The 14,712-nt window shown below is 40.4% G+C and overlaps 1 protein-coding gene across 1 annotated transcript in view; it reads right to left on the minus strand.

Moving 5' to 3' along the window:
* The window catches only part of XPO5 (exportin 5), a 54,073-nt gene that overhangs the window by 31,695 nt on the left and 7,666 nt on the right, over positions 1 to 14,712 (minus strand). Inside the window, exons 6-12 of the mRNA XM_003789220.3 lie at positions 9,213 to 9,239; positions 8,399 to 8,584; positions 7,448 to 7,524; positions 4,410 to 4,509; positions 2,851 to 2,934; positions 1,930 to 2,055; positions 866 to 956 (exon numbers count right to left, since the gene is read on the minus strand). Coding sequence (XP_003789268.1) covers positions 866 to 956; positions 1,930 to 2,055; positions 2,851 to 2,934; positions 4,410 to 4,509; positions 7,448 to 7,524; positions 8,399 to 8,584; positions 9,213 to 9,239 — 691 coding nt within the window. The remainder of the gene's footprint in view (positions 1 to 865; positions 957 to 1,929; positions 2,056 to 2,850; positions 2,935 to 4,409; positions 4,510 to 7,447; positions 7,525 to 8,398; positions 8,585 to 9,212; positions 9,240 to 14,712) is intronic.

Genomic DNA, 14,712 nt, shown 5'->3' on the forward strand with positions numbered 1-14,712 from the left:
TTAGGTCTGTAATCCCAGCACTTTGGAAGGCCAGGAGTTCTGAACCAGCCTGGGCAATATAGCAAGACCCCATCTCTTAAGTTATCAGTAGGGCATGGTGATGTGTGCCTGTCGTCCCAGCTACTTGGGAAGCTAAGAGGTGGGAGGACCACTTGACCCCACTTTGAGGGTGCAAGGAGCTGTGACCACATCACTTTCTCCAGCCTGGGCCACAAAGAAAATCCAGATCACTCTTCAGGGGAAGAAAGAACCATAAGGTAAGATGATATTTATCCTAAATATGAAAACAATCCAAGAGCATCCTAAGTATGGTTAACATCCCTACACATCAATGTCCAAAGGCTGCAAGTTTGTGGTGCAGAACAGAAGATATCTGGAATGCAATAGCCCTTGCACTATTCTGCAGTGGGAAAATGGAGCTTAAGCAGGCTGCTGTCTAGATTTGCGAATCTTTAATAAGAACCCTAAGCCTGAGGCCAGGTGCAGTGGCTCACAACTATAATCTTATTGGCACTCTAGGAGGTTGAGGCAGGTGGACTGCTTGAGCTCAGGAGTTTAAGACTAGCCTGAGCAAGAGTGAGACCCCACCTCTACTAAAAATAGAAAAATGTAACTGGACATAGGGGTGTGTGCCTGTAGTCCCAGTTACTTGAGAGGCTGAGGCAAGAAACTGGTCAAGCCCAAGAGTTTGAGGTTGTAAGCTACAATGACGCACAGTACTATACCCAGGGTTATAAGAGTAAGACTCTGTCTCAAAACAAACAAATAAACAAACAAACAAAAAAAAACCCTAGCATAACTAGACAAAAAAACATTAGAAGCCATTCTGAGACTGCTGTGAGAAATGCAGGCTGGGATCACTTACAGTTGAAGAAAGCATTGAAGTCTTCATCACTATCAAAATCAAATCGAGAATATTCACAGCTAGGGCTGTCTGTTTTAGAAGGGAAGCCCATCTGGAAAGAGAAAGGTAATTGGGGTAGGAGATGAAAATGGACCTAATAAAAGAGTACACAGGCTTCAGAAGCTCAAGCACTTTTTGATTTAAGAGTTAAGGGTTTGAGTGAGATCTTTTATGGTAAATAATTGCTTTGGTTATTCTGGAAGTCCATAGTTTTTTCCCAGTTCCAGTATTCCAGAGTGTGGTAGAAAAAAGAACACTTTTAGTCGATACCTTCCTACAAGTTCCTCAGGGAGAATTAAATTCTGCAATTTGTTTAACATATATAATTATGAAGATAGCCCAAGACAAAAGTGATAATCCAGCATACTCTAAAGAAGAAAGAACTGAGAATTATTTGCCTCATTAAATAACTGCTGAGAATAAACTTGTATAACTTTATAAGTATTGAAGACCATGGCTGAGAATTAGAACACACAGTATGCAATGTCCTAAGAAAATTCCTTGAGCAAATAAGGGGACCCTTGAATGAGTCCCATTCTCTGACTTTACAAATCAAGATTAAGAATCTGTCAGTTGCAAGACCTCTTAGCAGATCTTAGGGAATTTAAGAGCAACATTGGAACGAGGCAGTAAGCAATCTTGCTTTCACCTTCATTCCCTTCTCATATGCCTTCTTGACTCTCACTTGGGCTTCAGAAACAATCTTTAGATATGATTTCTTGGAATCTTCCTTATTGTACCCTCCAATGTACTGCATAGCATTTTGCTTTTTTAAATCCCTGGCAATCATCACGTTGTATGGTCACTGCTCTTATCCAAACACTTAGCCCAATGCTTGATATAGAAATGTTCCAAAAAAAAAAAAAAAGCAGTTATAATAACTAGTATGGACTGCTTTCTTCCTAAGGAATAAGAGAATAACAGGCCCAAAGGAGGGATCTTAGTGACTAAGAAAGGGCTGCTAATGATGCCTCATTATTATGTGTATTCACCTACATTCCCACATTTAGATTCCCATCATATACCTTGACCAAGTTTGTCATAGAAGCACGAAGATATTTTGGTATCATTGCTAATAGCAAAGGATCACGGTTTAAGATCTCATGACGGAAGAGGGCTCCCCAGGTCATCTGAGTTGAAGAGCGTAGGAACTAAAGGGAAAGAAAGAAATGAAAACCTCAGTTTGAGTACGTGGATTCTATATAATCAAGATTATTACTTAACTAAGCAGTTACCAACTACATTTTTCCATAGAAATAAATTTCTTTGATACTTTGAAATTGTCTCTATGACAGTAATGCATCAGTGCATCAGTAATGGATGCTCACTGTGGACCACATATTAAGAAGACAGGCTGTGGGTCAGGTCTAATTCCTGAGTGTGCGCTAAACTTTCTATCACTTTCTCTTCTATGCAGGAAAGGATAATGGAATCTCAGAGGGATATTAGAAGGAAAATCTTAAATCGGATTAAATTGTGTAGGGTGGAGTCTGTGGCTCAAGGAGTAGGGTGCTGGCCCCATATGCTGGAAGTGGTGGGTTCCAAACCAGCCCCAGCCAAAAACTGCAAAAAAATAAATAAAATAAAATAAAATAAATTGTGTAATAACATAATTACTCAGATTACTGGTTTTAAAGTATCTTTAAAATAATAATAATAATAAAAAAATAAAGTACCTTTATAACTTTAGTACCCAGGATACACCTTGCTTCTAACTTACCACGATCAGAATATTACCTGAGGAGAAAATCTGCTCATCTAGACAGTGCAATGCTTGCCATGGGAAGAAGAGTCAGTATTTCTCTTAATGAAATGACACTTTAAGTCATTCACTAAGGACTGAAGAGGCAAATTTTATATGTGAGCTGCCATATTACTTCAGGCTACCGTGCTTGATTTTGGTTCATCTACCTAAAATTTTGAAAAGTTACCTGCATAAAGTTTACCTGACTTGGGTGGGTTGTGAAAGCAAGAAAAGATTCCAGGTATTTCCCAAAGTTTGCTGGGGTTTCTACATCAGAATCTACACCCTGTAGGAGAAAAAGACTACATTAATGACGTTGATGGGAGTGAGGGGAGGAGGGGGAGAGTAATACAGATAAATTAAACCCTCAAAAAACGTTCTTGGCTTGGCACCTATAGTTCAGTGGTTAGGGTGCTGGCCATATACACCAGGGCTGGCTGGTTCAAACCTGGCCCAGGCCTGCTAAACAACAATGACAATTACAACAACAACAAAAAATAGCTGGGTGGTAGTCCCAGCTACTTGGGAGGCTGAGGCAAGAGAATTGCTTAAGCCCAAGAGTTTGAGGTTGCTGTGAGCTGTGACACCATAACACTCTACCAAGGGCGACATACTGAGATTCTGTCTCAAAAAAAAATAAAAAAAAGAAGTTTGTTCTGAAAGGACTTTGTACTTCTTTTGGCTTAAGGCATCACTTCACAGGCTAATATACAGGAAAGCTACTTTACCTACCCAGTCATCATCATTAAAACTCATCTTGTGGTCACATATCAAAATGAAAAAGAATGTTCATTTCTGACTCGGGGCCTGAAGCTCAGTGGCTAGGGTGCTGGCCATATACACTGGGGCTGGTGGGTTCAAACGTGGCCAGGTCTGCCAAACAACGACAACTACAACAAAAAAATAGCTGGGCATTGTGGTGGGCACCTATAGTCCCAGCTACTTGGGAGGCTGAGGCAATCACTGAAGAATCACTTCAGAATCACTGAAGCCCATGAGTTTGAGGTTACCGTGAGCTGTGATGCCACAGCACTTTACCGAGGGCAACATAGTCAGACTCCATCTCAAAAAAAGAAAAAAAAAAAAAAAAGAATATTCATTTTAGAAATTAGAGAGAAAAAAAAAAACATACTACTTCAGTCCTGGCCTATTCATAGCTCTGTGACCAAGCTATTAAATAATCACTCAATAGTATTATATCTCATGTCTGAAACTATCCTAACCACTTAAACCACCACAAAAAGGCATAACATTAATCGCAAATGTCTACTCCAATGTCCTATTTTCCAACTTATAAGAGTGAGTATTAAATATTTCCCTAATATTTAATAAACCTAAAACAGGTTTTTCTTGGTTAATCAGTCTAAAGTTTTCTTGCATGATCCAATATATCCTTTAGATTGCAAAGAAAAGTTCTTTATGAAGTCCATGTTTCGTGGACTAACAGAATTAATAGGGTAATGTACTCCAGCAGATTGATGAACCAAAACTAAAAAAAAAAAACTGTAATGTTGACTATATGAAATAATAGATGCAAATGTTTGCTGTTGATGTTAATAATTCTGTTATTTTTAAATGAAATGTATACCTTTAACCTTATTATATTAAAATAATTCAAACTATAGAATCACATAAAATAATCTATAGGGCAATGCCCTATCAGATTAAAATCAATGGCATCTACAACCCCTTATGAAACAACTTTCTAAATGCTCTCCCCAAGTGGCCCTAAAGCTCTCCAGAAAATAAGTCCTTGCTCACCAGCAATGCGCACAGCTGATTGCCCAGTGCAGACAACACCTGACAGAGTCTCTTCAAAAAGACATAGTGTTTTTCTACCAAGCCTCCTCCATCCGCAATCCTGTAAGAGGAGAGAATTCTTTATACCACTGAGAAAATAAAAAGGACTTTAATAAAAACATGACTTTGTATCAGATTTCTCCAAATCATTTAGCTCAGGTCTATAATTCAAAAATCTAAGTAGTTCTCATAAATTAAAAAAATTATAACCTATTTGGTGGCAAAACCTGACCTGAAATGATATACGACCACCAGAAATTAATAACTAGTATGAGCAGTAGCCATATGAACTGCTTTCTGGAGGCAGTAGAGTACTTTTAATGTAAAAAGCACGGAAAATAAAGCCTAGGCTCTAGTGATGCTAGAGGGCAGTTTGGTGTTAATGGTTTCCAGTACAGGTTCTACAGGCTAACTGTCTGGGTGGGTTTCAGTCATATATAAGTAGTTCAACTAATCATGGGTGTGGTACAGTACTCATAACACAAGTGGAAATGGGACACTTCACTGTGAATGTCACGGGCTCTATGGAACTTAGAAGCAGTAACCATAGTGGCTACCCAAAGGACTTGTTATTCATTCAATTAACAAGGACCTCTGAAAAAGAGAACTGTGGTCTCTATAGGAAAGAAAGTCATGATAGGGTGGCACCTGTGGCTCAGTGAGTAGGGCGCTGGCCCCATATACCAAGGGTGGCAGGTTTGAACCCAGCCCTGGCCGAACTGCGACAAAAAATAGCCTGGAATTGTGGCAGGTGCCTGTAGTCCCAGCAACTCGGGAGGCTGAGGCAAGAGAATTGCCTAAGCCCAAGAGCTGGAGGTTGCTGTAAGCTATGATGACACAGCACTCTACCAAGGGCAATAAAGTGAGACTCTAAACAAAAAAAAAAAATACAAGAAAATCATGATAAATGCATATTAGAATGGCTAGCAAGAGATTTTAAGTAATATGAATGTGTCTCACACCTTTTCATTTCACCATGAGACCAAGGCTAAGTGAAGAGTACTGAAAAGAGCAACAGCTTTAACTATTTGTAACACATAGTTCTACCTGACTTCCTAATAAGAAACATATATCAGAAAATGCTCTACTATTTTCCAGAGCAATTGAAAAAAAATAAGCAGAATTATTACAATCACGTGTTACTTAAAATGTGGTTTCACGGGCTGCCCCTATGGCTCAGTGAGCAGGGCGCCGGCCCCATATAACAAGGGTGGCGGGTTCAAACCCAGCCCTGGCCAAATTGCAACAAAAAAAAATAGCTGGGCGTTGTGGAGGGCACCTGTAGTCCCAGCTACTCAGGAGGCTGAGGCAAGAGAATCGCCTAAGCCCAAGAGCTGGAGGTTGCTGTGAGCTGTGACTTCATAGCACTCTACCGAGGGGGACAAAGTGAAACTCTGTCTCTAAAAAAAAAACAAACAAAAAAAACCCTAGACGGTATAGTCTACTACACACCTAGGCTACATGATATAGCCTATTGCTCCTAGACTACAAACCTGTATAGCATGTGTAGTGAATACTGTAAAACTGTTGGAAATTAGAATACAATAGTTAAGTATTTGTGTGTGTATCTAAACATAAGAAAGGTACAATAAATGGTTGAGTGCATTGGCTCATGCTTGTGATCACAGTGCCTTGGAAGGTTGAGGCAATAGGATCACTTGAACCTAGGAGTTTGAGGTTGCAACGTGCCATGACTGTATCACTGCACTCTAGCCTGAATAGCAGAGCAAGACCCTGTGTCAAAAAAAAAAAGAAAGTTAAGAGTAATAATAAAACATGAAAGATAAAAATTAGTACACCGGTACAGAGCATTTATCATAAATGGAGCCTGCAGGACTGGAAGTTGCTCTGGGTGAATCAGTGGGTGAGTAGTAAGTAAATATGAAGGCCTAAGTCACTAATATAACACTGTAAACATTCTATACTTAGGTCACGCTACATTCATAAAACAAATTTTCTTTTTTACATAATGAATTATCCTTAGCTTATTGTAACTTTTTTACTTTATAAACTCAATTTTTAAAACCTTTTTACTCTTTTGTAATAACATTAACTTAAAGCACATATTGTACAGCAATACAAAGTATTTTCTTTTTCATACTCTTAGTCCATAGCTTATTGCTATTTTAAAAAAATTTTTTAATTTTTTTGTTAAAAACACAAACACATTAGCCTAGGCCTACACAAGTTCAGGATTGTCAATATCACTGTCATCCACCCCCACATCTTGTCCCACTAGAAGGTCTTCAGGGGCAGTAACATGCACAGAACTATTATTTCTTATGATAAAAATGCCTTCTTTGGTTAGGCAAGGTGGCTCACACCTGTAATCTTAGCTCTTTAGGAGGCTGAGGCAGGAGAATTGCTTGAGGTCAGGAGTTTTGAAACCAGCTTGAACAAGAACGAGATCCTATCTCTACTAAAAATAGGAAATTTAGCTGGGCATCATGGCACATAACTATAGTCTAAGCTACTCAGGAGGCTAAGGCAAGAGATCTCTTGAGCCCAAGAGTTTGTGGTTACAGTGAGCTATAATGACACTACTACCTTCTACTTGGGGTAACATAGCAAGGCTCTGTCTCAGAACAAAAAAAAAGTAAATCTGGGTGGCGCCTGTAGCTCAAAGGAGTAGGGCGCCAGGCCCCATATACCGGAGGTGGCGGGTTCAAATCTGGCCCCGGCCAAAAACTGCAAAAAAAAACAAAAAAAAACAAAACAAAAAAAAACACAAAAAGTAAACACATAAATCAGTGATATAGACATTTAATATAATTATCAAGTATATGTACTGTACATAATTATATGTGTTGTGGCCAGCCTCAAACTGTGTTTGGGCAACACAATTAAGATCCTCATCTCTTTTCTTTTTTTTTTTGTATGAAAGGTTTTTATAGGTGAGGGATGCTGCAGAGCAGCACCAAAGAGAAGAGAAAAGAGAGGAGAGAGAAGAGGAGGACCCTCATTTCTTAACAAAAGAAAGGAAAAGAACAGATACTCACTGTGCAGCAGAGAGTATATAATGCATGGCAACATCTCCAAATAAGACCATCAAGGGCTTCCGGTCTTCCAACTTGCCCTACATCCAATTTTAGGGAAACATGGTCATACAAACTATATTATTAAAAGCTTCAAAGTTTTGACATGTTCTATACATATGTAATAAAATATACTGACTTCATAATTTATCATATACCCTAGAGCTTAACAGACACTGGAAAAAAGTCAACTCTTTAAAACTAAGTCTGGATGAGACTTACATTTTAAATGTTTGGGGCAACAATGCTGATATGACAACAAAGTAAATTATATTCATAGGTTAACATTCCTACGGAGAAAAAAGTCATGGTCCCAATTGTTACCCAATACAGATATAAAGCTAGTGTGGCCACCATCTAAGATTCATAGACAGACATTAAGTAAGCTTGAAACTTTAACATTACTTTTTTTAAAGTATAAAGTGTGAAGAATCACAGCTGTTTCAAGTACCAAGTAGCCTAACAAATCCCAGCCAGTGAATCCCTACAATACCTGCAAACTTCTATCCAAAGGGCTTGGAAGTAGGCAGTAAGTTGCCTTCAAGGGAAAAAAACTCCAAACCTATAAATGTCTGTGCAACATGCAATTAAAAACGCACATACAGGGGTGGCACCTATGGCTCAATTTGTAGGGCGCCAAGGGTGGCAGGTTGGAATCCAGCCCCAGCCAGCTGAAACAGCAGTGACAACTGCAACAAAAAATAGCTGGGTATTGTGGCGGGTGCCAGTAGTCCCAGCTACTTGGGAGGCTGAGGCAAGAGAATTGCTTAAGCCCAGGAGTTGGAGGTTGCTCTGAGCTGTGATGCCATAGCACTCCACCGTGGGCAACAGAGCAAAAAAAAAAAAAAAAATCCCAAACACATACAGCCTAGCTCAGAGACTCTGAGAAGAAGTCACTTTGAAGTGGTAACTTACTTTTCTGCTGACTGCAATGAGAAGACACTCAGCTGCACCCAACTGAAGTTCCTGTTCGTTCAGAAGCAGGCACAGCATCTCCAAGAGTTTACAGTTTTCAGCAGTAATGTGACTCATAGACACCCAGTCAATATAGCCTGCGAGAGTATTCAATGCTGCAACTCCTACTCGACAGTTTGCTTGAGCCTACATGAATAGAAATAGCTTTTGACCACAAAATCTTCATTAACAGAAAAGCAGTAGTTATACGTGAACTCCTATTTTCTAATTCTAAAACAAAAATCATTATTTTAAAAAAATGTACTCATAGTGAGACCTTGTCTCCACAGAAAATTTAAAAAATTAGTCAAGCATGATGGTGGGTGCCTATAGGCCCAGCTACTTGGGAGGCTGAGGCAGAAGGATCACTTGAACCCACAAGTTAGAAGTTGCTGCTGTGGGCTATGATCATGCCAATGCCCTCCAGCCTGGGCCACAGAACAAGACCCTGTCTCAAAAATAAAAATAAAAAATGTATTCATGTAATAGTTACTGATAGGGAACTCAGTAGGTTTTCATTTGATATATAATCACTTCTTAAACAATGGCATTCTCAACATCCATCAATAAGACCGCACTGATGTGGATGGCCACTTTATCTTTTTCAAGAAATCACAAATATTATAATTTTACCTCCCACCACAGCTCAGTGATCAAAAACAATGCAAAAACAAAACACAAGTACAGCTGAGTTCACCTTCCACCAGGTATACGTGCATCCCTTCACCTGAAAGCCTCAATAAAGTTTCCTTCCGACCTGGCATAGAGCTCTTACCTTTGACTCCTGAGAAGTATCTGTCTTCTGGAAAAAAAAATAAGGATTCAATGTTATTAAGGAGTTAAAGGCAACATAGTAACTTTCCAGCCCTATAACCAAAGCCCTTAAATGATTTTTTTTTGTTTGTTTGAGACAGAGTCTCACTATGTTGCCCTTGGTAGAGTGACCTGGTGTCACAGCTCATAGCAACCTGGGCTTAAGCGATTCTCTTGCCTCAGCCTCCCAAGTAGCTGGGACTATAGGGGCCCACCACAGCCTGGCTATTTTTTATTGCAGTTGTCTTTGTTGGTTAGCTGGCCTGGGCTGGGTTTGAACTTGCCAACTTCAGTGTATGTGGCTGGCACTGTAACCACTGTGCTATGGGCACTGAGCCCCTTGAATCACTCTTAAATAAAGATAGCTTTTTTTTTTTTTTTTTGAGACAGAGTTTCACTTATTAACCCTCAGTAGAATGCCAAGGCATCACAGCTGACAGCAACCTCCAACTCCTTGGGCTTAGGTGATTCTCCTGCCTTGGCCTCCTGAGTAGCTGGGACTATAGGTGCCTGCTACAACGCCCGGCTATTTTCCCATTGCAGTTTGGCCAGGGCTGGGTTTGAACCCAACACCCTCAGTATGAGGCCAGTTCCTTACCCACTATGCCACAGGCTACCCAAGATACAATTTTTAACCTCAAAAAAGAACATAACTTTTTTTTTTTTTTGTAGAAACAAGCCTCATTCTGTCACCCTCGGTACAGTGCCGTGTCATCACAGCTCATAGCAACCTCCAGCTCTTGGGCTTAGGCGATTCTCTTGCCTCAGCCTCCAGAGTAGCTGGGACTACAGGTGCCCTCCACACCGCCTGGCTATTTTTCCTTGTTGTTACAGTTTAGCAGGGGCTGGGTTTGAACCCACCACTCTCGGTATATGGGGCTGGTGCCCTACGCACTGAGCCACAGGCACCACCCAGAATATAACTTTTTTTACTTATTGAGGCAGAGTTTCACTTTGTCCCCCTTAGTAGAGTACTGTGGCGTCATTATCTTACAACTTCAAACTCTTGAGCTCAAGCAATTCTCTTGCCTCAGCCTCCCTAGTAGCTGAGATGACAGGCACCCATCACAACACCTGGCTATTTTTTTGTTGTTGTTTAGCAGGATCAAGCCAGGTTCAAACCCACCAGCCCTGGAGCATGTGGCCGGTGCCCTAACCACTGATCTACAGTTGCCCAACAAAACTTTACTAAGAACACACAACTGATACTATCCTAAGAACAGGTTAAAGCCAGAAACATAATTAAATGAACATAATTTATGACCATGTATTTTTGTAGACAGAGCCTCAAGTTGTCACCCTGGGTAGAGTGCTGTGGCATCACAGCTCACAGCAACCTCCAACTCCTAGGCTTAAGCGATTCTCTTGCCTCAGCCTTCCAAGCAGCTGAGACGACAGGCGTCCACCACAATGCCCAGCTATTTTTTGGTTGTAGTTGTCATTGTTTGGCAGGCCCGGGCTGGATTGGAACCCACTAGCTCTAGTGTTATGTGGCTGGCACCTTAGCCACTTGAGTTATAGGCGCCAAGCCTATGTACATATGGGCACAACTATAGGAAAACTACACATGTAAAAATATTAGATGCTAAATGCATCAAAATAATGGCTGTTTAATAAATGTACAAATATGGTTAACTTTTATCCTTATATTTCAAATTCCATAAAATGTTACATAATGTTTATAACTGATAGGCATATCAAATAAATATTTTTCTAAAGAACTTGTGAAAATAAAATTAAAAATAACGCCTGTAGATTGTTAAAGGCAGAATAAGAATAACCTGTGAAATACTTGGAAATCTATCACCACTGAGATCACAAAGGCTTTGTTTTACAATTTCTTTTCTAAACTTTGAAATAATTTTTTAAATAAATGACAATTATTAAATCTCAGTTAAGTACAGATTTTAACAGGGGCAGAGATGAGTAGAAACCTCTTACCAGCATCTACTGATGCTGGCTACAAAAGAAAAGGGATTAAAGTGATAACAGCCAAGTCCAGCCTCCACCCTCCATGCCCCCTGGGATAAGAGCAAGAGGCAGGTGATAAGACAAAGACAGCCCATTCATGCCAGGTTTACCTATTTAATCTACACCTCAATTGGGAAAGCGAAGGGATGGAAGTAGAGAAAGAACTAAGATTAAAGTGAGAAATTAAAGGTTTAAAAGATCGCCCTTGGTGTACTCTGGCCCCGGGCAGAAGTGATCACCTGGTTTAATAGATAGAGATGACTGGCTGGGCATGGTGGCTCACCCCTGTAATCCTAACATTCTGGGAAGCCTTTAGCTCAGAAGTTTGACACCAGCCTGAGCAAGAGCAAGACCTCATCTCTACTAAAAATAGAGCACTGGCTTGGCCCCCATAACTCAGTGGTTAGGGCACCAGCCACATGCACCGGGGCTGGAGGGTTCGAACCCAGCCAAGGCCTGCTAAACAACAATTGACAACAACAAAAAATTGGTGGGCATTGTGGCGGGCACCTGCAGTCCCAGCTACTTGAGAGACTGAGGCAAGAAAATTGCTTAAGCCCAAGAGTTTGAGGTTGCTGTGAGCTATGACGCCACATCTCTCTACAGAGGGCAACATAGTGAGACTCTGTCTCAAAAAAACATAAAAAATAAATAAATAAAAATAGGCTAAGCGCCTGTAGCTCAAACAGCCAAGACACCAGTCACACACACCAGAGCTAGCAGGTTGAACCCAGCCTGGGCGCATCAAACAATGACAACTACAACCAAAAAATAGCCATGCGTTCTGGTGGGCACCTATATTCCCAGCTACTTAGGAGGCTGGGGCAAGAGAATTTGTTTAAGCCCAAGAGTAGGAGGTTGCTGTGAGTTGTGATGCCACTGCACTCTACCCAGGGCAACAGCTTGAGACTGTCTCAAAGGAAAAAAAAAAAGTATTGTAGGGAGTGCCTATAATCTCAGTTACTTGGGAGGCTGAAGCAAGAGGATTGCTTGAGTCCAAGAGTTTGAGGTTGCTGTGAGCTATGATGATGCCAGGGCACTCTACTCAGGGTAACAGTGAGACTGTCTCCAAAAAAAAAAAGATGGAGAGAACTGAAACCAAGTCTATGGAGGGAAACCATAGTAGATATGTTATGTGGAAGCTATCACCAGCCAATCCTACTCTGGCACATGCCCCATTGGCTAAATTTCTAGGAAATCTAATTATTCAAAATTTCAAAGTATTTGAAAACCAATAAACTATACCAAATATAGCTATGAACAGATTTTTAATACTACCGTGTTATGATGTTTTTCTTATAAAATACATAGCCATTCATCTCTAAAATGCATAACACTAGTATAACTCTACTGGTCCTAACTTTCCCAAGAAAGTTCCTTTGATATTGCTGACAAATACTGTATCAGTGTTCATAATTTTCCAAGAGTAATTTCTCAATTTCTCTCATGCAGATGATAAGAGATATGTCTATTCTGAAATACCTTCTTCCTTGTCAAATGTCAATCTTTACACTCAAAAGGATGTTTCCCTAATAAAGAAAATGTATTTACTGAAAGCCACCACAGCTATTCTATCGCTCTTAGATTATAAAATACATGAGATTCAGGAAAAATTGTCATTTATCTTACAATCTAATAATTCAACTTAGAGATAAAACACATCTGAGCTTCTCTGTTCATTTTCCCAAGAAGGTATCCCATGTTATAAAAGGTATAGGGAGGTTCTCTTTATGCCTATCGTTCCTTTTCTCCTAGGAGTTAAATTTCCTAAGGGAAAATGAAAATAACCCTCTAACACTCAATAGAATAAGTTTGGGAGTTTTTTTGCAGTTTTTGGCCGGGGCTGGGTTTGAACCTGCCACCTCTGGTATATGCGGCTGGTGCCTCACTCCTTTGAGCCACAAGTGCCGGCCCCTAAAATAGGTTTTTTTGAGACAGAGTCTCACTTTGTCACTCTCGGTAGAATGCCATGGAATCATAACTCACAATAACCTCAAACTCTTGGGCTCCAAAGATCCTCTTACCTCAGCCTCCCAAGTAGCTGGGACTATAGGCACCCACCACAACGTCCAGCTAGTTTTTACACACAGGGTCTTGCTCTGTGGACCTCGGCCTCTCAAGAGTTCTAGGATTACAGGCATGAGCCACTATACCCAGTGTTAGACACAGGTTTTTATTTATTTATTTTTTTTGAGACAGAGACTCAAGCTGTCACCCTGGGTAGAGTGCTGTGGCATCACAGCTCACAGCAACCTCTAACTCCTGGGCTCAAGTGAGTCTCCTGCCTCAGCCTCCCAAGTAGCTGGGACCACAGGCGCCCACCACAGTGCCCGGCTATTTTTTGGTTGCAGCCGTCATTGTAGTTTTGGCAGGCCCGGGCTGGATTCAAATCCGCCACCTTAGGTGTATGTGGCTGGCACCTTAGCCACTTGAGCTACAGGCGCCGAGCCCAGACACGGGTTTTTAAATGAAAATACTTTCTTACTGTTTTCTTCTGAATAATCTTGGGGAGGTATTTTGGAGAAAGAATCTATTATAGTACAAAAAGTATGGTTCATAAATTCCAGTAAAATCATTTATCAGAGAAAGGATCTTCAACATTACTCTTGGAGATAATACCTTCTGACTTTAGAGCATTTTGAGGATTAAATAACGCATAAAGTAAAAAAAAAAATACAGTCAGCCCTCCCTATTTGCAGATTCAACCAACCTGAGATCAAATATACATATTTGGAGGCTGGGTAGAATAGCTCACACTTCTAATCCTAGCACTCTGGGAGGCTGAGGCGGGAGGATTGCTTGAGCTTAGGAGTTTGAGACCAGCCTGAGGCAGGGCGAGGACCCAACCCACCTTACCACTCCCTACTCACTCCCACTCTAAAAATAGCTGGGCATTGTGATGGGTGCTTATAGTCCCAGCTACTTTGGGAGGCTAAGAGGACTGCTTGAGCCCAAGAGTTTGAGGCTGCTGTGAGCTTTGATGCCATGGCACTCTACTGAAGGTAACAAAGTGAGACGCTGTCTCAAAAAACAAAAAAAGCATCTGGAAAATAATAGAACAATAAAAATGCAAATTTTAAAAAACAGTGTAACAATGATTTAGGACAGTATTTACACTATATTAGGTATTGTAAGTAATCTAGAGATGGCTTAAAGTATACAGAATTGGCATACAGTAGCGTATATGCCAATATTAAGTCATTTTATATAAGAACATCTAGGGATTTGGATATTGGGTGGGGGACTGGAACCAATCCACTGCAGATATGAAGGATGACTGTATACAGCATATTTTAGGTACTCTATGTGAGTTCCTCCCCACTCTAACAGCTCATAGCATGTCTTCCTCATCATTTATATCAGTATGTAGTGCTTCGGTAAAAATAGACCAAATATGGCAGCTAGGGACATTAAACAATTTTAATTAATGCCATTTTGTGAAGTAAGTACTTATGAGAATTCTAGATCACAGTTTTTCTTTTTTTTTTTTT

This window comes from Otolemur garnettii, unplaced genomic scaffold, assembly GCF_000181295.1.
Source record: "Otolemur garnettii isolate 467f Iridium unplaced genomic scaffold, OtoGar3 scaffold00031, whole genome shotgun sequence".
NCBI classification, from domain to species: Eukaryota; Metazoa; Chordata; class Mammalia; order Primates; family Galagidae; genus Otolemur; species Otolemur garnettii.